At 51.9% G+C, this 22853-nt stretch overlaps 1 protein-coding gene across 1 annotated transcript; it reads left to right on the top strand.

Moving 5' to 3' along the window:
- Positions 1-2066: 2066 nt before the first annotated feature.
- Positions 2067-22409, top strand: COL6A1 (collagen type VI alpha 1 chain). Its single transcript, XM_065750792.1, has 34 exons — positions 2067-2208; positions 2878-3007; positions 3942-4142; positions 4388-4547; positions 4791-4913; positions 5005-5025; positions 5180-5200; positions 5292-5336; positions 5557-5610; positions 6619-6663; positions 6761-6787; positions 6934-6960; positions 7063-7107; positions 7306-7359; positions 7738-7800; positions 8151-8213; positions 8356-8445; positions 8557-8619; positions 9823-9885; positions 12968-13030; positions 13527-13589; positions 14276-14326; positions 14411-14446; positions 14881-14943; positions 15281-15346; positions 15492-15527; positions 16086-16122; positions 16521-16529; positions 17055-17188; positions 18167-18276; positions 18576-18759; positions 18952-19126; positions 19632-19661; positions 20362-22409. Exons 1-34 carry the CDS (start codon positions 2112-2114, stop codon positions 20970-20972), a joined length of 3060 nt encoding a protein of 1019 aa, XP_065606864.1. The 5' UTR covers positions 2067-2111; the 3' UTR covers positions 20973-22409.
- Positions 22410-22853: the final 444 nt, after the last annotated feature.

Here is a 22853-nt window from a genome sequence, read left to right as displayed (position 1 = left end):
GTGTGCACTGATGTGGAAGGGAAGAATGCTGAAAGGAAGGAATGGGAACCCACCCCGCCAGTGCTGGCACACAGCATGTGGAGGAGTTCACCTCGGGTGAGAAGAGGCAGCGGTGCAGGTCCTCCCCTGGCAGCAAGGGAAAGCTGTAATGCTGCTGCTCACACTGGTGCCAAGGTGACTGGGAGGTGCTGCATGGCTGGGGCTGGCTTTTCCCCCAGCCCCTTCTGCAGGGAGCTGAAGGAATGTGAGACCCTTCCTGGTGTCCTAGTGTGTCTCTGTGCCCACCTGGCAATGCTGGAAGCGTGACTTTGCAGTCCCAGGGCTCTGTCCCACTGCCACCACTGCCATCCTGCTCTGAGGGCTGCTCCTCCTGCTGACACCCTCTATGAGCAGAGGAATCACTGTGTGTGGAACCACCACAGACTACAGGCTTTCTTCTGGGGTCATGGTTAGCCCCATATGCAGCTCAGACTGCAACTGAGCCCAGTGGAGGGATGTGGGCATGCACGCTGACTCCCACAGCTGTGAAGCAATAGGGGCTGGGGTCCTGCTGCACCCTTGGATAGACACATCCTGCAGGAACCAGGCAGAGAACAAGCATCTTTACCCAAACTCTTAGCGTGTCCTCGAGGTGTTCATGCCCCCAGGAACTAGGGAGAAAAGTCTGTAGGTTTTGGGAAATGATGGCACATTCTTTGACTCAGCGATTGCCAAACCCCTTGGGTCAGCCTGCAGGCTGCTAACCTGGCCACTGGTTGGACTCCTGCAAAACCAGTTTGGACTTATCCAAGGTTTGGTGTCTTGGGAACCTCACTAGCCACTAGTCCTGCTTTAGTAGACCTGGAAAAAGCAATAAGCTTTTATACTCCTTTTGAGCATAAAAAATAAAATAAGCTTTAAATACTCCCTTTGAAGATGAGTGTAGATCCAAGCCCATGCCTGGGGAGACACAGACAGCAGAAGGGACATGTTTGGGATAACTTGATGGAGTGCAGCTATGCAGAGCCATGCACGGCCCATCTGTACCATTCACAAGCTGTGGCATCACCACCAAGATTCACTGGCATGGCCGGGTCAGCCTTGAGATGGCCAAGGTGTCCCTCTGCCCTCTACTGCAGCTATCAGCTGGGTTCGTGCTGTTGACTCCTTAGTGGTGGCACCCAGCTGCCATGTGCTTCAGCCCAGGTTACTCCTCTCGGGGTTTCTTTCCAGCAAAGTACCCTTGGTTGGCCTGGATAGCACATCCATTTGCTCCCTCTCAAACCATGAAAGGGTGCAGGCAAGCTATAGCTGTAGCAGGAACAGCCCCAGTGTTCCCCTCTCTCCCTGGTGGAAATGAACACTGCTCTGTGATGAGGGTCGGGCTGCACCTACTCCAACAAGTGAAAGCCCCAACCTCAGCACAAGGCAGAGCCAGGCTGAGCAGCGTGGGGCTCACTCCCTGAGCCAGACATGGAGTGCAGGCTGTCTGCAAGGGCTGTGGGCCCCAGTGCTGTTGTGGATCCAAAGGGCTCCCACCGGGCACTCAAGGCCGGCATCCTAGGAGTACCAGCTTCAGCACCCATGGGCACGGTGCTGCTGGGGGTCACACTCCATCAGTGTATTTGGGGTCTCATCTCAACCCGTTGGGAGAAAGGGCAGAAAGGCCCGAGAGCAGAGCATGGAGGCGCTTCCCAGGATGAGCCTCGTGCCCCTGCCATGCCCCCTGCCCAGATGTTCCCTGCAGTGGATACCCTGCTCAGCAGAGGGCAGGGCTCAGCTCCTGGCTATGCAGCTCGCTGCCATCCTCCGTCCCCCGATGGGCTCAGCTCGGGGCTCCGAGCCCCCAGGGTGCAGCTGGGGGACACCGGAGCCCCTCGGCAGCAGCTCACGGGGAGTCCTCACGGGTACAGTGAGCACAGAAAGACGGCGAGGAGAAGTGCAGGCTGGCTTCTGAGTCAGCGCGGACAGCCCTGGTCCCTCCCTCCGTCCCGGCTGCGGAGTCTCCTCCTCACCCTCTCCCCCCGCCTGCTCTTCCTTCCCCGGGTCCCGAGCGCTGACACCACCCCCGTCCCGGCCTCTCCCCCCTTCCTTCCTTCGCTGCAGCTCGATGGGAATCTGAGCCCAGCGACATGGGGCTGCACGACTCCTTCTTGGCGCTGCTGCTCCTCCTGGGGTCTTCCTGGGCTCAGCAGGCTGAAGTCAACGCCCGTGTCTTTAGGGCTCAGGGTAAGCGGGGCACCGCCTGGAGTGGAGGAGCTGTGGGCTGCCGGGCTTTGGAGGGAGTCCTGCTTGCGGTGCGGGAGCTGATCTTAGAGGTCTTTTCCAGTGATAGCGATTCTTTGGTTCTCTGATTCTCCAGGCTCTGTGATTAAGCGGATCTGCTTGTTTTGTGCTGCTTCTCCTCTGGCCAGGTGTCCTTGGCAGAGCTGGGATGCAGGGAAGGGATGGTAGGGGTTTGTCTTTGCGAAGGACATCAATCTGGGCACATTTTTTAGTTTCACTCCACTCTGCAATGGTGTTTGTACTGTGGCGTGTTGGAAAATGGTGAATTTCTCTTCGTGGTCGTAGCTGCTGGGTCTTGGTTTTGTTTGGTTTTGTTTTAAACGGTTGCTGCAGCTGCACATTTTTGTAAATACTAACAGTGGTCTTGCAAACTTGAATGCAAACGGGAAAGAATGAAAGAATGCACAAATGGACTTCTTCTGGCTATGTGCTCAGACACGGCCCAGCTTACTGTAAATGCCAAAGCAGAAATGCTAAGGAAGAACAATCCCTACGTGCCTGCTTGCATGTGGGATTAGCAACTCAGCACTGTGCTCCCGGTGCTTGTCCCATGGCTGTGCTGGGGGCTCAGCAGAAAGCAATGCCGTGCCACACCGCTCTGCTTGCCCCCAGACTGCCCCGTGGATCTGTTCTTTGTGCTGGACACCTCCGAAAGTGTGGCCCTGAGGGTGAAGCCCTTCGGGGACCTCGTGGCTCAAGTGAAAGACTTCACCAACCGCTTCATCGATAAGTTGACCGAAAGGTACTGTGCTCAACACTGCCCTCAGGGTCTCTGGGTTTGGGCCAGAGCTGGGTGGGATGCTGCGGGAGAGCAAGGCTGTGGGGATACCGGGACACCAGGCCACGTCTCCTCTGCGTGCCCACGGACACCCACTTCAGCCATTGCCAGAGTGTGTGCTTAGGTGTCCATGGGGCACCTCGGTGTTAACTGTGAAGATAAAAGGCATGTGCAGAGTGACTGAAAAATGTGTCTCCCAGGCACTGAACCCAGCTTTGGGGGTCCTGTGGGACACCACAACCTCTTCTCCCAGGGGGCTGCTCCTAGGTGCACCCTCGCAGCCATCAGACCAATCTAACCCTCATTTTTCCAGGTGCCCTCGGGCCACCTATGTTCCCCAAAGCTGGAGGGGCAGGATGCTGGGAAGGGCCACATCACGGCAGCACTGCATCGCCACGTGCTTGGGGACAACCTGCCAGGCCCCCATCAATGCAGCCTAGCTCCTAAGCATGGCATCAGGCTTTGTCCTGAGCCCCTACTACATACAGGCAGGCAGAAGACTGAGCCCACACCCAACATCTACTGACCATCCTTATGCTCCCCACTCACTGTGGGGTCATTGCCACATGTAGTGCAGTGGGCTTGGGGTGCATCAGGGATGGGTGGACGGACAGTGATGTTTGGGGTGCTTTAGGGAAGGTCCTCATGGAAAAGGAGAAGACAAGCGTGGGAAGTGTGCAGCCACACATCTATTCAGGATTGGCCCCAGCATTCTGAATGTGTCGCTTTGGGAGGCACAGGTTATGGCTTCAGACCCAAGCACAGGGAAAATGGGGAATCCTTACAAAGCCTCAGCAGAGGAACTGCATTTCACACTGCAGGCAGTGAAGGTGGCAGGGTGTTGGTAGCAGGACTGTGGGGCCACGCTGAAGGCACGTGTCTTGGTGTCCCCACACAGGTACTTCCGCTGCGACCGCTTCCTGGCATGGAACGCTGGGGCTCTGCACTACAGCGACTCTGTCGTCATCATCAAGGACCTCACTGCCATGCCCAGCGGCAGGGCTGAGCTGAAGAACAGCGTGTCAGCCATCAACTACATTGGGAAGGGCACCCACACTGACTGTGCCATCAAGCAGGGCATCGAGCGCCTGCTCGTCGGGTAGGGCAGCGGGGCTGGGAGAAAGGACGGGGTGGTGCTGCACTGAGGTGGATGGTGGCTGGTATGTCCCTGTGCTGATCTGTCCCCCGTGTGAAGGTCACCTAATTGTGGGGTGGCAGGTTGCTGTTGATCCACCTGTCCTCCTGTGCTGGGATTAAAGCCTAGCTGTAGGCTGAGGCGCTGGGGCCTCCTGCCAAACCTGCTAAACCCTTTCAGCACTAAATGCAGTGTTTAAATCCTTGCAGGGGCTCCCATCTCAAGGAGAATAAATACCTGATCGTGGTGACTGATGGACACCCTTTGGAGGGGTACAAGGAGCCCTGTGGAGGCCTGGACGATGCTGCTAATGAAGCCAAACATTTGGGGATCAAAGTGTTCTCTGTCGCCATCTCACCCCACCACCTGGTAGGGACTAAGCAGCAGTTCCAGGGCAGGGGTCTTGTGCTGCCCCAGTAGAGCAGCACTTGGTGTACAGGAGGTCCACTGCCTCGTTGGGAGACAAGTGGTCACCCAATGGAGCCATAGTGTGGGAAACACTAGCAGCTGAGAACACACCGAGGGCTGGAGGGAGGATGTGGGTCCCCAGTTTGTCCTTTGGGTACATCCTACATGAGTGCCTGTAGGTCTCACTCTGACTCCCAACCCTAGGACCAACGTCTCAACATCATTGCCACGGACCATGCCTACCGCCGCAACTTCACTGCCACCAGCCTGAAGCCAACCCGTGACCTCGATGTGGAGGAGACCATCAACAACATCATCGAGATGATTGTGAGCGCTGCCTGTCCCCCTGCTCGGCCCACCCCTGCCCTGGGCTCCCTCCACTCTCACAACCCGCCTCTCTTTGCTTTTTGCCTTGCAGAAAGACAACATGGAGCAATCGGTGAGTGTTCCCTGGTACACCAAGCCCATCCCCTGTGCTCATTCCTACCCGGCAGGATTTGGTGGCACCACTCTGCCCAGCCTCGAGGATGTCCCCGAGCAAGGCATAGTGCTACCACTTCTTCTGACGCTGTTTTTTCCCTTTCTCTGGCCAGTGCTGCTCCTTCGAGTGCCATGTGAGTTAGGCCTTCAAGGCCTCTATCCCCTTCCTTGTGTCCTCATGCTGTGCCTTGGTGGCTCTATCTAATCCCCACCTCTCTTCCACAGCCTCCCCGAGGACCCCCAGGACCTCCTGGTGACCCAGGCCACGAGGTGAGGGATCAGCCTCTGGCCACTGGGAGATGAGTTCCACAGGGATGCTCAGTGGGACATAAGTCACCCCTTGGCCAAGGAGGTGATGGGAACAGGTGTCCCATGTGGCCTCTGTCCTCTGCTCCACAGGGCATTGTCCTGATCACCTCCCTGCTCTTCTTTCAGCCTCATTTTATTCCTGGGGAAGGTGGGCTAACTTTATTTCCATCCTGTATTTCAGGGAGAAAGAGGAAAGCCAGGTCTTCCTGGTCAGAAGGGGGATGCCGGAGACCCTGTAAGTAGAAAACTCTGGAGGTTTTCAAGAAGCATGAAGAGGTGGCACTGAGGGATGTTGTTTAGTGGGCATGGTGGTGATAGACTGATTGTTGGAATAGACAATCTGAGTGGTCTTTCCAACCCTAATGATTCTATGATATTATGTTTCCAGAGGACTAGGCTTGGTGGCTCTGCCAGAGCTCTCAGGTGCAACCTCATTGGCAGGGTGATGGGGACCTGCACTTGGTGTCAGCACTGCACCATCCCTTGTAGGTGACCATCCTGTACCCCTGTACCATCCCATTCCCATGGTGGTGTCCCAGGCAACTATCCCTGGAAAGGAATGGTGACCCAGAAACATCCCAATTGCATCTGCCCACCCAGCATAGGGTCCCATAATGCTGCCTTGTTCCTTGCCCCAAGCAGCTGCCCCTCCTGTGGCATGCCTCTCTGATTCATGGGGTGTACCCTGAGCTCCCTCCCAACACTGCAAGCACATTAGTGTTATGGAGAAACCTTCAGTAAATAATAAGTTAATTTAATAAAGAAACCATTTTCTTCCTTCTCCTCCCTTTTTGATTAGGTCCGTTTATTTGGGGAGAAACATTTCTCCCACGCACATAAATGTGCTCAGCCTTTGTGTGCCCAATTTGAAAACTGCATGTGCATGTTTTTTCCTTCCTGAGTGTTTTATGCCCTTCCACTTCACCCCAAATGTTGTGTCCCCATGCTACCCCATTTCCCTCACCCCTGGGAATGGCTGGGGATGCTGGAGTTCGGCCACCCCATAGAATCCCGTGCCACTTCGAGCAGGCAAAGGAAGAGCAGGACCAGGGGAGAGGGCTGTGGTAGTGGCAACAAGAAGCACATCCCAACAGGATGTGTCAAGAGACATTACAGGATCATGCTATAAATGCTGGTGAGCAGGTGTGTGGCAATGTAAAGTCCTGAATGGGGACCACCCCCTTGGTGCTGACTGGTGCCAGCGTCATAGGCAGCTATGTAACACTGTGTTTCTGTCCTCCAGGGCAGGCCAGGGGACATGGGGCCTGTTGGCTACCAGGGAATGAAGGTATGTGGGGCTGCAGACTGGTGGGCATGGCTTCTAGATGGGACACAAGCTGCTGGTATCTTCATTCTCCATTTTCTCTCTTTCTTCTCATTTTTAGGGTGACAAAGGAAGTCGAGGAGAAAAGGTGAGGGTAGCAAGGACTTGAGGGGGTCTTGGTGCCTCCTGTGTGGCTGGCAGCCCACTGCCTATGCACCCAACCCTCCTGTCAGCATTGGCATCTGAAAAGGACAGCTGGTCTGAGGGTCCTGACCTCTCTCTTCCCCTTTGCAGGGCTTGAGAGGAGCCAAAGGAGCCAAGGTTAGATTTTGCACCACTTATTCTTCCCCACTGATGCTTGAGGTGGGAGGGAGGAAGGGATTTTGGAAGCCACCTCTTCATGGTCCCTTGTCTTCATTTCAGGGTGAGAAGGGCAAGCGTGGGATTGATGGCATTGATGGCATGAAGGTAAACTGTTCTCCCCCCCCTCCCAAGTGCCCTGCTCAGCCTGAGGACTCTGGGTGCTGCCCAGACACCCCTAAAACTATGTTGGGGCCCCAAACAGCAGTCTACATCCTACCTGGGATCCATGTGCAGGGGTATCCCCCTGACATTGGGACATCCCTCAGGTAGTGCTCACATCACCACTTTTTCTGTTTGTCCCAGGGAGAAGCTGGATACCCTGGGCTACCTGGCTGCAAAGGCTCACCTGGATTTGATGTATGTACCCCATGGGCACCTGTTGCTTGGGAATGCTTGGGAATGTACATGGTGTCCTATGGAGTTCCTGGACAGCTGTCCGTGTCCTCTCCTGGAAGCTGCTCCTGTTGCACTGCGCTGTGTGACAATGCCATGTTTAGGCAGCTAGGGGAGAGGAAGAGCTCGGTGCAAAGCAGCAAGCAGCTTCAGGCTGAACATACTGGAGGTTTGGATGGCAAAGCTGCCATCGTTGGACTCACACAGCCCCACAGTGCAAGAGTGCTGTGTCACCCATCCCTCTTGCTCTTCGTGCTGAGAGGCTGTGGGCCACGTTGCCAGGATGCTCCCGCCATGCTGTTTTCCACAGGTAATGGTGCTATACTTCTTTCTTTTCAACAGGGAACTCAGGGCCCACCTGGACCAAAGGGAGATCCCGGTGCTTATGGACCCAAAGGAGCAAAGGTGAGTCCATGGTGCCCACCTCACCTTCCCCAGACTGGTGGACTGTGGATCTGTCCTTGCTGTGCCCAGCCACAGGCACAGGAGGTGTGCTTGGTGGGCTCCAACCTGCAAGAAAGGCAAATGTCCTCTGCCCACTTTGGACATGGATATTCCTAAAATGCTGAGAGGTTCCTGGGAAATGGTGGCTCACAGTGGTGGGGTGGTGGAGGGATCCATTGGGGCTGGGGACCTCTATGGGACTGCAGAGGAAAAGGGAGTTCAGGGCAAGCCGAAGCTCCTGCCACCCACCACAGCATGGGGACCAAAATGCACCCCTTGGTACTGATGTCTCTTCTTATGTTCTTGTGAAGGGGGAGCCTGGAGAAGATGGAAATCCTGGCCGGCAGGGCATTCCTGGGAGTCCTGGAGAGAAGGTTGGTGAAACGTTCACACAAGTCTTCTGCAAGGAGGAGAGGTCACTTCTCCAGCCTTTGCCTCAAAGCAGAGCATGGCCAAGGCTCCGCTAGCATGCAGGGCTTTGCTCCAAAACTCACTGATTTGTCTTTGCTGTTACAGGGTGCTCCTGGCAACAGAGGAGAGCCTGGACCCTTAGGGGAGACAGGGGACGAGGGCTCCCCAGGTGCAGATGGCCCTCCAGGAGACCGGGTGAGCATGGGCAGGATGCAGCTGGGGCTGGTGTCCAAGAGTGGGCGATGAGGGAGGGTCATACAGTGCTGGGAGGGATCCTAAATCTGCATTCCAACCATCTCCTTGCAGGGCAGCAATGGAGAAAGAGGACCCCCAGGCTCACCAGGTGACCGTGGGCCACGAGGAGATCTGGTAACTACATCTATGGGGAGCCTGCTGGCATCTGCTTGCAAATGGTGTTACACTGGGCAACTGGGCTGGAAATGGGTGGCCAGAGGGCAAGCTTGGCTCATGCACCTGCCTATCTGATGGGTGCCTGTCATGTCCCACCCTGGCACCGTTCTCTGGCAATCGCACCCTCACACTGATGGATTATCAACAAATAGAAAAGTCTCAGAGAAAGGCATGACCAGAGAACAGGCAGAGAGCAGTCTGTAGCTAATCAGTTGGTGAGAGCAAATGAGCAGGGTGTCCTCCTCAGGGAGTGGTGGGGCTGTGCAGGCAGGCAGATCTCAGTAAGGAGGGCAACAGTGGTAGGCAGGCACCTGGGTGAGGATAAAACCTCCCTCCCTTTGCAGCATTGAGTGGGACTCAATAGGAAATTATTTGTTTGGCCTGTCAGGGATGAGTCACTGCTGCAAGCATGGGGCCAATGAGACCAGGACAAACGGACAAACATATGGCCAATGGCAGAGGTGCCTACATGCTTCTGCTGTGTGGGATGGCATCCAGGAGCAGCACACCGGTGGTGCCAGGGGCAAGCTGTTTTGGGATGTGCTACATGAAGCCTGGCTGGCAGCCTCCTTCCTGTCCCCTGCTGGGGAAGCACATCAGCACCACTGCATGTGTTGTGTGGGGCAAATGTATATGGGTGATGGGTGCATGCCAGTGTTCTGCCATCAGCCTGCTCTGCAGACAGTGGGCTGCTTCCTTCCAAGTTTTATATCAAGCACAAGGCTTGCTAACTTTGGCAGAAACATCTCCACCAGTATTCAGAGCTCTATGAAAGTTATTTTATGTTTACTCTTTGGCTTAGGCATCTGGAAGCTTCTAGCCTGAAAGCAAGAGCTTTGGATCACCAAGCTATCAACCACTGTCCCATATGTTTTAAGCCAGGCATGACTGTCAGAAAGTCCCTGAACAACTCCCATCTCAGTGGGGCTGCAGGCAGAGCAGCACCTTGCACAAAGAGTGTGTGCCTCAGGTTTTCCAGGCTCCTCTGCACTGACTCAATGTACTGGTTTCCCACCTGAAACCTGATGTCTAACTCTTAGGATGGCTGTTTCTACCCAGCACACACTACTGGCACTGCATCCCTGCTCCCCGTTGCATGCAGGGCCCTTCCCACCCCGTGTGTGCCTCTCTGTTTCTCATCTCCTCTGTGTGTGTTTTCAGGGAGAGCCTGGACCACCTGGTGACCAAGGGCGGGAAGGACCTCTTGGACCACCTGGAGACCAGGTAGGACTTTGGATTAACCTCCTGGATCACATGTGGAAGTGCATGGGGTGGCAGGGAGACTGCGGTCAAGAGCTCAACTGATGCCACAGCATCTTGGAGCAAAGTCTTCGCATGTTCCAGACCAGGCAGCAAAGCCAGTGCAGAAGGGCAGTGATTTCTAGGAGAACTCAGAGTTTGAGCAGGGCTAGAAAATGGAGACTTGGCTGCTGGGCTGGGGACAGAAAGATCTCCACGTCATTTCCCAGTCCTGTGGAAACAGACGTCAACACATCTCACAGACAGATCTGGAAACCGGCAAGCATGAGCAGCAGTGGCGCGCAGAATGTTCAGGCCTGCAGCCAGACTCTGCTCGCCTTGATCGTGGGAGCTAATGAGATGTCCTGTGAGAGCAAGGACGGCCTGACAAGGCCTTGGCAGTGGCCTGACACCCTTCACATCGGCAGATGGTCTGTCCCAAGGCCAGTTGCTTCTCAAGTCTGCTCACTGTGAGGCCCGGTCCTCCCATTCTGAGGCCCATTTGTTCACGTGCACTTCAAGAAAATGATCTGAGACCCTTCTGGCTTTCTGGAGAGCAGAGCTGGATTCCTCCTGCTGAAAGAAGGCTTCTACCTCTTACACAGTTAAAGGTTCTTTCCTCTCAAAGTTGTACCCAGCTCCCACAAACTCTTCTGGAGTTGCTGGGTTAATCCTCAATGGAGGTAGCACTGTTGGCAATAGCCAGCATGGCCTTCCCACCTGAGCAAGCATGCTTTGACATCACTCTTGGATGAAGCTCTGTGGCACAATTTCCCTCCTACTCCTGTAATCATCAGAGTTTCAGTAGAGCTCAAGGTATAGGAAAGTACTGAGATAAATATTCCCACACCATTAGAACAGGATTTCCCTGAGGCGTGAGGAATGAAGATCAGTGTGTGAGCTTTTGAACTCCTTCGTGGTCAGCCAACTGTTGAAGAGCCCTGTAGGGAGATCTGGAGTATGGGACAGCCACAAAGGGTCCTCTGTTGTGTTTCTGCCTACCCCAGCACAGGCCACCTCTACAGCAGACCTGCCCCACGCCGTGACCCAGGGAGAAACACTCCCATGTCGAGGTCTTGCCCAGAGTCAGAATGCCCTCAAGCCTGCCCTGTGCTAGTGAAGAGCAGCAAATTCTCATTGAATTGTCCATATCCTTCCGTCCTTAACTGAGCTAAACTGCTCTGGCCACAACTGAAGAGTATCTGACAGCATCCAGCTTATTGGACATGACCACAGTGCGAGGTACCACTGGTCAGAGAGTAGTTATTTGTATGTGTGCATGTAATGGGCTAGTACTATGGGTTGACACCAGTAGAAGAAGAAGGCTGTTTTCCTTGCATAGAGTCTCATTCTAGTTTTGAGGCAGGAGGACTGAGCAGGATAAGAGAGAATTCAGGTGGAGATTTGACCCAAGCCTGGCAGCCAAAGCAGTGTAAGCATGATGGGCCAACAGGCTGGGAAAGATCCTTCCTTCAGCCTGCCTTACTGGCAGAAAGGAGAGGAAGCTGTCACCAAGCCTATGGAGAGTCCACCTGCCCTTCCCAGGAGCACTGAACTTCATTCCCTGTCAAAGAGTTAAGTGCTACAGCCACACATCTGATGCCTCCCCAGAGCAGCAGCTGCCCTAGCATCCCAGTCACTCAAGGGAGAATTAAAAAGCAGTTGTAAAGCAAAGATGTTTTTTTCCATAAACAGAGCAAAAATGCTTTTGCTCGGCCAAATTAAAAATAAATGTGTAATTCGGCTTGGGCAAGGGAAGAACTTCAGCAAACACAAGTGTTTTTCAAGCCGTGTTATCTACAAGCTCTGGCTCTTAGAGCACATTTATCTTGGCAAGGAGAAAGAGTTCCTGCTAACGTGTGACTCTGTTTCACCCTCCCTTCTGTCTGCAAGAGAAGCTAGAGGTTAGCATGCTCGTTCCCTGATCTGCTGGGCAGCTTTGGTGGTCCATCTCCACATGGCTCTGGTGCCCATCCCTCCTACAGTTCTTGTTGCACCTGGAAGGAAAAGAGGTTAGGAAACTGCTAAAGACTTCACAACTCAAGATCCTACATCTTCACAAACCCCATGGGGGCTGCAAAGGGTTTTAACTTGTTTGCTACAGTGAAGCCACCTATGACCAGTGTGTCTAGAATTCAACTTTGGCTGATGTGAGTGGTCATGAGGTCCAGTCCCTCATTCCCAGCTTTCTCCCTTTTGAGCTCTTGTGCAGAAATAAGGGTCACATGCCTCTAAGCAGGCTCTTGCTCTTCTCTACAGTACACAGTTTTGAAGTTCTCTGCCACCATTTGTGTGCCTTTCCCTGGAAAGAAGAGTGTGTGAAGGGGATCAACAAGGACAGCTGGAGGGAACTAAAGCTTCCTCAGTTTGTGGGTGGTGAGAGACAAAAGCTGCAAAGCTGGGCTAGGTTGAAGACATCTCCCACTCTCCCAGATCTCATCAGTACAAACCACCTCTGTTGTCTCAGGCTTCCTTGGGCATTTTTTGGACCTCGTAAAGACCAAAAAAACAAACAAAAAAAAGGCAAAGCAAAAAAAACCCGCCCTCTTCTTGCATTCTTTCCTCATGCTCTTGTTTCTGAACATCTCTGGCTAGCCCTGCAGCTGACAGACCAAGTGGCCACTGAAGGATGTGGCAGAATGACAGCTTTGGTCTGTTCCAGCAGATCCAACCTCCTGGGGACAGAGAATCCCCACAGCCATGGAAGGGCCTCTGTCAGCCCGGCTGCTGTGAAACAAGTCCGAGACACAGGGAGAGCTGTGACAGTGTCAGAGCGATATGATCCACCAAGAAGGGACATCAATGCAATGCCACTATGCAGCCCAGCTGTGCTTCACTGCTGAAAAGTGTCATCCTCCCTTCCCTAGCCTCTTCCCCTCCGGGCCCTCCTTCTGGAGTACCTCCTCACCTGAGTTGAACCCCATGAATAGAGCCTTTCTCCTCAGTGGAAGTGACTCACTGATGAGTGCAAGGCATGAGGAGCCAGCTCCCACCCATCACAGTATGAAATGAAGGGATCAGAGTCTCCAAGGAGGGGCTCGTGTGACAGCTCTTTGTGTTCTCCTAGGGTGAGCCTGGACCCCCAGGACCAAAGGGCTACAGAGGAGATGACGGCCCCCGTGGCAATGAGGTCAGTGCTGCTTCATCATCAGATCTTCTTGGGAGGAGGGAATTGAGGGAAGACCAAGAGATGCTGCCCATTGAGGCTGTCCACAAATCCCATAGGTCTTGGAAGCCCTTTTTTGGGAGCAAAGTTTGGTGTCAGCTTCCTGGCAGACATCTCCAGGCCATGGGTCCCTAAGGCCATGACTACCTTTTCCTCATTTCCCAGAGGCCATTTCAGGGTGAGGGTATAGCAGCACCACAAGTGATCTGGCTTCACCTTGCAGTTTTTCCTTCCTCTGGCAGAAGCTAGGGGAGCAAAAATCTCCTGTGGAGGGCTTGAGCAACCCTTACCTGCTGCTCCTGGATGAAAGGGGCTTCTTCCCAGCTCCCAGTTGTATTCCCAGAGCTGGTCTCAAGTAGGAAGCAAGGGACCAGATCACTGCAGGTAGCCTCAGAAAGCATCATCTTCCCAGCTCAACGGATGGTGCACAGAGCTTGACTCCTTCTTCTGATCCTTCCAGGGCCCCAAGGGATTGCCTGGAGCACCCGGGTTGCCTGGAGATCCTGGCCTAATGGGAGAAAGGGTGAGTGGTGTTTATGGAGACTGCATGCAATGTGGGAAGGATCTACAGCTGGCTGGTTCCATGCAGCATGGTCCAGGTCAGGGAGAAAAGAAATGGCTGTCATAAACAGCTGAAATATGCTGGGAAAACCTGCAAGAAGCTTTCTTTGAGCATGCATCCCCTTTGCACCCACCTTGGAGTGTACTTTCAGCAATGGAGGTAATATTGCCCAGGGTTCCCAGCCTGTGCTCGTATCCCTGACCTCTGAGAAGTGCAGTGTCACCATCAGAAATTCAGGGTTTCTCCTATCTCACTTTTCTCCATTTCCCACTTAAAATAGAGAATGAGAGTTAGTCTTCAAGAGAGATACAGGCAACTCTTCCCCCAGTGCCCCCCACACTTCGTGAAGCACTACAAAGGAGCAGCACTGCTCTCTAGGAGTGCAGCTGAGGGGAGTGGGAGCAGGCATGGGAAGTCGGGAGGTACAGCAAAATTGGTTTCTGCCCCAGGGATGAAGAAGTAGTAAGAATAGTATTTAGCTCATTTAGCATAAATGAGTACAACAACTGTTCTAAACACAGCTCTGCAAGAGGAGCAAGGAGGGCTGTTGCCTCCTCATGGTGGCTGCAAAGGAAGACAAGATCTTTTGCTGTGCTATCTGAGGATTCTGCTTGTCATTGTCTCATCCACTCTCCCTTCCTTTCCAGGGGGAGGACGGCCCTCCTGGTAACGGCACGATTGGATTCCCAGGTGCCCCTGTAAGTTTAGTGTGCTGCTTTGAAATCATATGACCATTATTTATGCCCATCTGACCTAACACACTTCCTTTTCTTCGTTCTCAGGGTCAGCAAGGAGACAGAGGGAACCCTGGCATTAATGTAAGTGTGTTGCTTCCTTCTATACCTGATAGAGTCTTCTCTAGAGAAGTGGCTGTGTCTTCTCTTGGTACTTTAGCTTGTGGAGCCTCTCTGTTGCGTAGTAAAACGGTCTCCCTGAAACAGCCCGCTCACCCAGAACCCCATTTATCTTACACAGGTATCTCCCTCCCACCTCTACTTCTTGTAGAAGTGTCTTTGTACAACACCCAAGGATGGCAGAGTGCTCTCAGAGTGCGCCAGCATTTGGTGTTAGAAGAACCAACTGGGGGGAGCGGGAGAGTGATTATGGCAGGGAAAGCCAACTATGGAGATCTCATTGACATTTAGTGCTAGAAATCTTATAGATAGCTCTCTACCCCTTCTCCAGGCCAGCTGTCACAAGGTCACTGCACAAACCTCACCACGCTACCAACATCCTCTCTGTTATTTTTCAGGGAACAAAAGGATATGTTGGTCCTAAAGGTGATGAAGGAGAAGCTGGAGACCCTGGCAATGATGTGAGTAATCTCTATAAACTGCATGACTTTTCTCTTTGAGCATGATGTGGGAGTTTGGGTCTAGATCTATGCTGTCAGAGCCTATCAGATTTTGTAAGCCTGCAAGCATCCTTTGTTGCTGTGCAGTAACTAAGGGCCAGCAGAGCTCTCTCTAGATTGTCATTTGAGATTCTGCAGCTCAAGGTTAGCAAACCTCCAGCTCTGTTAGACTGAGGTGGGTATCATCTCCATTTGGTGTTGCATGCTTCCTGACAACAACAAAGTTTGCTCTAAGGGACACTGGGAATATCTCTCCACAGGAGAGAACAATCCTTGTGACATTTTATTTCATCTCCAGAACCCAACTGCTGGTCCCAGTGGCATCAAAGGAGCAAAGGGCCACAGGGGTCCTGAAGGCCGCCCGGTAAGTAAGGACTCCAGAAGGATTTGCACCAAACCAGATGGGAGATGGAAAGCCAAGCATCTTTTTCAGCCTCTGCATTTCAGAGTAAGACATTGTGAGTTTTTGATGCTCTTATAAATGCTCTCTCAATGCTTCTATCTGACAGGGACCACCTGGACCTGTGGGGCCTCCAGGACCAGATGTGAGTATGACAGGATTGGGGCACTGCTTGCTTTCTAGGTCTTTGCTTCTGGGGGTTGCTGCTGGGAGGCTCGTGGTCACGGACAGCATGGTACCTGCCACAGGACTGCCTCACTGATCTCACTGGCCAGGATTCCTTTCTTTGCATCAGCAAGCCTCCTTTGCAGTATGAAAACTTCAGCTCTCACATGTGGGAAGGCTTTGAAATTATTCCCAGGCTGGCCCCTCGTCTTTGCTTTGCTGGTTTTCTGGTGAATTTGCCCACCAAGCGAGGGATCTGGACATGCTCTGGCCATGGTGTCACAGTGACTCGGGTCTCTCCATTCTGTGGGAAGCTTGGAATAAGAACAACCCCCACAGAGGGGGGAAAGGTCCTGAAAGCTGTGTGGTGATGAGATGGGGCTTTCCAAGGGGAGCAGCCCCAGCTGTACATCACTCATTTCCAGATCAAAATCTGCTTTGAAGGCACAAAAGCAGTGAGGGTGGTGGGTAGCATCACTTGGCAGCCAGGCAGCTGCCACTGCTGATATCCACTGAGTTTCTTCATCTCTGGTTTCAGGAGTGTGAAATCTTGGACATCATCATGAAGATGTGCTGTGAGTATCCTGGAATTTCTCCTCCTCTGCTTGGCTCCCTGCTCAGTGGGGTGTTTGCACCTTAGCACCCTCAGTAATGAAGTGCTGCAACAGCACAGGGTGCTTAGGGGTCTGAATGTGAAAACACTACAGGATTAGGTTTTTTATTTAAATAAAAATACCGTATTTGGAAATAGAGCTCTGCCACATGCAGTGTTTCAGTTCAGGGCATCATGATCTGAAAGAGAGAGATCTGGATATGTCAAACAGAAGGAAAACCTCTGCAAAGGAGCAGGAGCTTGAATCACCCAAGTCAGGTGTCATTGTGTTTGCAGAAACACAGACCTGCAGTCTGTGGTGTATGACAACCCTCATACGCAGCATTTTAATGGTGTTTCTTTCTCTCTCTTCTCCTCTAGCGTGCTGTGGTGAGTGTTATTTGGCAAAATCATTCTGCAAGTGTTTTCTAATGCTTTTCCTCGCCTCCCACTCCCCTCCTTCTCCCTGCTTCTTGCCTTGCACTTGGTTTGCAATCCAAAAGACTTAAGCAAGGACCAAGGGTACGTGATGTCCTTCAGCTTTGGGCAAGAGGGGAGCAAGCTGAGTCAGCCTTCTCCAGCCCACCAATGTCACCTCTGTCCTCCTGGGCTGGGCAAATGGAAGAAGTGAGGAGGCTTCTGAGGAAACACATTTTGGAAATAGTTACTGAGTGTTTCACGGGTAGTTACAGCTTGGCAATGTTGCATGACTTACAAGGGGTGCTGAGAAAAATGTAAAGGGAAGAAATATTAAGCTGGTTCTAATGTAGCTATTTTGCCTCCTAATTTTGTGCTGTGCTTGGTAGTCCTTCCACCAAGACTAACTGCTTGGGTATGCTTCCCTGCAAAGCTTGTTGCTCTGAGGGCAGCTCAGATAGGAAACACAAGCCTCTCCACTCGTGTGCTTTACTGCAGAGTGTACCTGTGGTCCTGTCGACCTCCTGTTCGTGTTGGACAGCTCAGAGAGTATTGGTCTGCAGAACTTCCAGATTGCCAAAGATTTCATCATCAAAGTCATTGACCGCCTGAGCAAAGACGAGCGTGTGAAGGTGAGATTTCCTTCGAGTGTCAGGATGAATTTATTCTCCACTGCAAGTGGAAAAACAGGGAGATGCCTCCACTCTACAAGAGCCTCCACAAGGTTCAGCTTCAAGCGTGTAACCTGATGAGTACCAATTCCCCCTCGATTCATAGGGAAAATTTGCAGAATTTGTTGTCCCAAAATAGGTGTGTGTTACTCTCTCTGGGCAACAAGACTGCAGTGGCCGTGAACTCTTCATGTCATGAAGCAGACAACTCATTGTTTGCCTGGTCAGTCAGTTTCTTGGTCCATCCCTTGTTCCAATGAGCATTTCAGGTAGATGGAGTATATAACGCATGAGGTGTGACTTCCCGAGGTCACTGACAACCAGCTAGGGACTCTTGCCTGCCTCCAACCTTCAATTGTGGTTACAGGTTAAGTACACTCCTAAAAGAGATATTTGCAGCACAAAAGAGCAGTGTTCTTCGAGGCCTTCAGTTTGAACAGCAACAAAAATATTTACACTCTGAACTCATCCTGGGAAATTCCACTTACCCCTCTGCTGTGGAAGAGATGTTTGGAGTTCAGATTTTCTGTAAGGTGTAACTCGAAATGGGCTGTAAAGACATGAGGACCTGCTGTTGGACATGACTGTGGACATGGACAGGCCTCTGGCTGGTAAAGTGCCAGTAAATAGCCTGAGAGACTAGAGTTGGGCAGCAACATTACTATTTAAGAAAAATATATATTTTTTTTTTATTTAAAACACCTATTCCTAACCACCTAAAGGTTTGTGTTGAGACCACTGAGATGGGGATCCTGAGTTTGGGTCTTGTTTCACTGGGCTCACCTGCATCTGCTTCTGTTGGAATAAATACCTCCACCAAAGAGCAGCTGTGTTGCCCGACATGAAGGTGTTCAGAATGAAACCACCAACAGGTTTCCTGACCTCTTCAGGGCCCCTGGAGGTGCCTGGCCCTAACAGACTTCTTTTCTTCTCCAACAGTTTGAGCCTGGGGAGTCCCGAGTGGGCGTTGTGCAGTACAGCCACAACAACACACAGGAGCTGGTGGCAATGGGGGATGCCAACATAGACAACATTGGGGCACTCAAACAGTGAGTCTGCAGGGTCTCAGCACACAGTGCAAAGACATGACCCTCCCTACTCGCCTCCTATCCTCCATCTCTAGCCCAGCAGCTGCTGAAAGTACAAGGATGTTAAATGCTCTTTTAGTGAAAAGTTGCTTGGTGGCTTTGTAGCGAGTGCTGATGTCAAGGAACTCGCCCTGTGCAGGCAAGATTTTGCCCTGCCTTGCAAGCATGCCCATGTGTCAAAGAGACACTTACTCCCAACTGTTTCCTGCGAATCAGGGCTTGCTTACAGGGCTTTCAGGCTCTCTGGTGTCTGCTTGCAGGGCAGTCAAGAATCTGAAATGGATAGCTGGGGGCACCCACACAGGAGAAGCCCTGCAGTTCAGCAAGGAAAACCTGCTGCGGAGGTTCACCTCCAGCAATAACGTGGCCATCGTCATCACAGACGGACGCTCTGACACGCTGCGGGACCGTACCCCACTGACCTCTCTGTGTGAGGTCACCCCGGTAAGGGCATGGTGGCACGAGGAGGCTGTCAGGGAACAGCCATGGAAGGACCATGAGTAGTGTGGGATCCCCGGGGGTCTCCATGGTTTTGCTTCTCAAGGCCCCTGTCACTGGAAGCTCACTCATGCAGTGGCAGGCAGGCAAACTTAGGGATGAATTATGCACCAGTGACACACTCTGACTTTTGTACAGGTGGTTTCCCTTGGAATAGGCGACATCTTCCGGAACAACCCAAACCCAGACCAACTGAATGACATCGCTTGTTTAGGCATGCCAAGGAGACAAGGACTGTCCATTCAGAGAGACAACTATGCCGAACTCCTAGATGACTCTTTCTTGCAGAACATCACCTCGTACGTCTGCAGAGGTGGGTGAAAAACTCCTCTGGGGGCATCTGTGGGATGACGTGGCCCCAGCCTGGTAACCCACCCCTGGAGTGTTGCAGGAGCAGCATAGCTCTGGCTGCTGGCAATAAGGATCATAGCAGTGACTGAAGCAGACAAAAAGTGTGGGGTGCAAGCTGCTCTCCACACATAGCCTTGTTCATGCTCTTAGTTGTGCTCAGGTACTTAGGGAAGGGAGCAATATTCACAGTTCAGTCAGTGAGCAACAAGGTTGTCTCATGACTCAAAACACTCTGCAGCAATACCAGGTCCTAACTCACTGTGGGGTATCTCTGTCCCCAGAATTTTCAAGCACATACTCTGTGCTTTCTGGTGCATGCATCTAACTGTTGCATAGCAACTTGTGTGAAGTGGCTACAACCAAAGTGAGGATTTGTCCCCACTGCAGCTCTGTGGGAAGTTGTGCTACAGAAGAAGCAATTTTCCTGGGTGAGTTAGTGATGTTACTCTTTTTAATTTTCTTAACAGAGAAGAAATGTCCGGACTATACCTGCCCAAGTGAGTACCTGCTTCTCTTGCTATAATGCACATGAAGGGGTTGTGGATGCTGTTGTGAGGGAGGTGGTAGCTGGTTTGTGTAGGGACATAGAGTTGGAGACATCCCACATCAGGGAGGGTCCTGGGCTCTGCTGCTGAGCTGGAGAAGGAGCAAACCTGGGATCTCTCATGCACACCCCAGCTCAAAGCATCTGGGGGACAGGAATAAGAAAAGGCTGGACAGTGGCTCTGCCAGATTCAGTCCTTGTAGGCTTTAGATGAGACAAATGAGATCAATGGTCACGTGGAGGGAGGGCTGAGCACATACAAAAATTAGCACCGTGGCAGGATATTTGAGAAAGCTGGTTGAAAAGCAAGGAATTTGAACAGATCCATTTTGCTGTCAGAAGTGTATACAACCCTCATGGAAACAGGCCAGCCTGGGAAGATGCAGTGATTCCCCAGACAGTGTAAATCAAGGGAAACACACACTGTATTAAGTCGTAAACTAAATAAAAGGAGGAATGAAAGAGTAAAAGGACACGTGTAGGGTAGCACTGGAGTAAGAGAAACCAAAGCAGCAAACCCACAAATAGTGGGGATTTCCTAAGCCTAACAAAGCAGGAAGCATGTGAGACAGCTGGTGACTTCACCGGCTTCCCACGGAAAGCAGGAGGCAAATAAAAGCAGCGTAACAAGCCTTGCATCTATCCTCTTGCAGTCACTTTTGCCAATCCGGCAGACATCATGCTGTTAGTGGACAGCTCCACCAGTGTGGGGAGCAAGAACTTTGACACCACCAAGAATTTTGTGAAGCGGCTTGCAGAGCGGTTCCTCGAGGCCGGCAAGCCTGCCGAAGACTCTGTGCGTGTCTCAGTGGTCCAGTACAGTGGCAGAAACCAGCAGAAAGTCGAAGTCCCGTTTCAGCGCAACTACACAGTCATCGCCAAAGCTGTTGACAACATGGAGTTCATGAACGAAGCCACAGATGTCAATGCTGCTCTGCAGTACATCGTGGGGCTGTACCAGCGGTCCTCTCGTGCTGGGGCAAAGAAGAAGGTGCTGGTGTTTTCCGATGGCAACTCTCAGGGGATCACCGCCAGGGCCATTGAGAGGACCGTGCAGGAAGTTCAGCAGGCTGGTATTGAGGTGTACGTGCTGGCCGTGGGCAGCCAGGTCAACGAGCCCAACATCCGTGTCCTGGTAACGGGGAAGAGCGCAAACTATGATGTTGTCTATGGGGAGCGTCACCTGTTCCGTGTGCCTGACTATACCTCCCTGCTGCGTGGTGTCTTCTACCAAACTGTCTCCAGGAAGATAGCTGTTGACTGAGCACCCAAGTGGGTTGCTACCAGGGCTATGCCTGCTTCTCTCTCACCTAAAAATGAAAAACAAGACAAAAAAAAATAATAACAAGTATTCTTGACCAACTTGAGGATCTTGCATCTATACAGAAAGCCATAGTGCCACAGCTTGTCTGTGCACAGTCTCCTTCCTTCTCCACCTTCTTCTCCATCTGCATCTCTCCCCTCCTAGCCTTAAGCCTCCTGCCCCTGCCCTGAGACTGCCTCTCCCTAACTCCCTGCAGCAGGCAAGTATAAGTACACCTAGCAGTAACCCTCCTGAACACCAAAAGCAACCTCATCTCTCTGTTTTTTGCCAAGAAAGAACCAGGATGAGGAATGTTGTACCACTAAGGACTTGCTCAGTCCCACAAGGTTGATTATACCCTTTTTAGATACAGGTTTGTTTCTTCATTTGCCTCTTTCATTCAGATGTCATCTGAGCACTTTCCTAGCTGACAGTGATCCTAACCCAATGCTGTGCTTCAACATTTCAGTAAGCTTTGAGAAGGGATCATTGTCGTGGCTGGCAAGTTTGGTTCACATCTCTCATGCTGGTGGGAAGAGATGGACTTATTATCATAACCACCTGCACACTAGGCAGAGCTGGAAGCATCTCTGGCCTTCCGTGCAGTGCAATGGGCCACCGACATCCCAGGGCTGGGTTGGAGGTGGATGCTGGAGCACACCTCTGCACTGACATTCCCATCCAAAGCAGGGGACTGGGCACCAACAAGGAAAGGTGGCCAACAGCCACTGGGGATGGGGGGAATGTGAGAAGAAGCTACATAACTGCACTCCTTCACTAACCGATTTTGTGGTCCTACAGTGAAACCAGGAACCTCATAAGTAACCTGATGACTTGCCTTATGGTCCAAACGCCATGCTGGAAAATCTCTCTGAGCCCAGTTAGTGGTTTTTTATTTTTTATTTTTATTTTTTCAAAAGTGTCAAGCTGTCTATTTCCCAGTGAGATCTCTGGGAGTATGGTTTCTACCAGACTATCTAGGAGTTAGACACCTAGGCCTACTAACTCTACTATATATTGAATTAGGGCCTATTCCACAGCCCGGACACATCAAGAGAAAGGCTGCCATTATCTGCCAGGGGCTTTGAATCACACCCTGCAGATATCAAAGGTGCTATCACTACGTGGGTGATGTGGGCCCTTGGTGTTTACACGTTTGTTTCCAGGACCACACTGAAGATGTGGTTTGGCTGGGTGAGATTTTGTTCAGTGCTTCCATTGGTGCTCTTGCTATGAATTCATGCGCTTCCGAGAAAGCAACAGTGATTTCCAGGTATCACTGTCATCCCAAACTATTTTGTAGCCAGAAATCCATTGTACAAGTTACTTTTATTTTATGCCTGTGTTCTACTAAAATTGTCCACATCAGAAATTTGTCAAATAAATTGTTTTCCACAATCTCGTTGGAAGCTTGTCTCTCTGGAGTGGCTGAAAAGCCACTCAGTGAAATACGGGATATTAGGATCTTGGGAGGACTTCTCACATAAAACTACTCAGGGTAAAACAAAAGAGATGTTCTGCATTTACTTCACATATATGGCTGTTACTGAATGCTACGGATCTGAGAAATCCTGTGGATTATTTTAATGTATGAATTAGCGTGTTTTACACTGGTATAAACAAGCTTCTGCTTGCAATCTTTTCCAACATCTCACAGCCTGCTCCTAAACTGCAGAGCCAGGTGCTGTTGTCCCAGAAGCCCAGTCCTCACTAGTGCAGAGAGACGGAGGACATCAGGTGAAGTGAGTTGTGCTTGCTTTCTCCTTGTGTCTGGTGTCTACCCTCAGTGTGCCACTTCCTGGGGAGATGAGTACTCTACTGGCAGGGCTTGTGGAGGAGGTA

The sequence above is a fragment of the Cyrtonyx montezumae genome, unplaced genomic scaffold, assembly GCF_038088225.1.
Source record: "Cyrtonyx montezumae isolate F1298 unplaced genomic scaffold, pur_monq_1.0 scaffold_7, whole genome shotgun sequence".
In the NCBI taxonomy this organism is placed as follows: Eukaryota; Metazoa; Chordata; class Aves; order Galliformes; family Odontophoridae; genus Cyrtonyx; species Cyrtonyx montezumae.
This window is presented reverse-complemented; position numbering and strand designations above follow the sequence as displayed.

Bases quoted from the DNA above. Each gene is read 5' to 3' on its own strand.
- COL6A1 (XM_065750792.1), top strand. From the start codon at position 2,112: ATGGGGCTGCACGACTCCTTCTTGGCGCTGCTGCTCCTCCTGGGGTCT. The intron at 6,961-7,062 runs GTTAGATTTTGC...TCTTCATTTCAG, and splicing joins GAGGAGCCAAAGGAGCCAAG to GGTGAGAAGGGCAAGCGTGG. The intron at 7,108-7,305 runs GTAAACTGTTCT...TGTTTGTCCCAG, and splicing joins ATGGCATTGATGGCATGAAG to GGAGAAGCTGGATACCCTGG.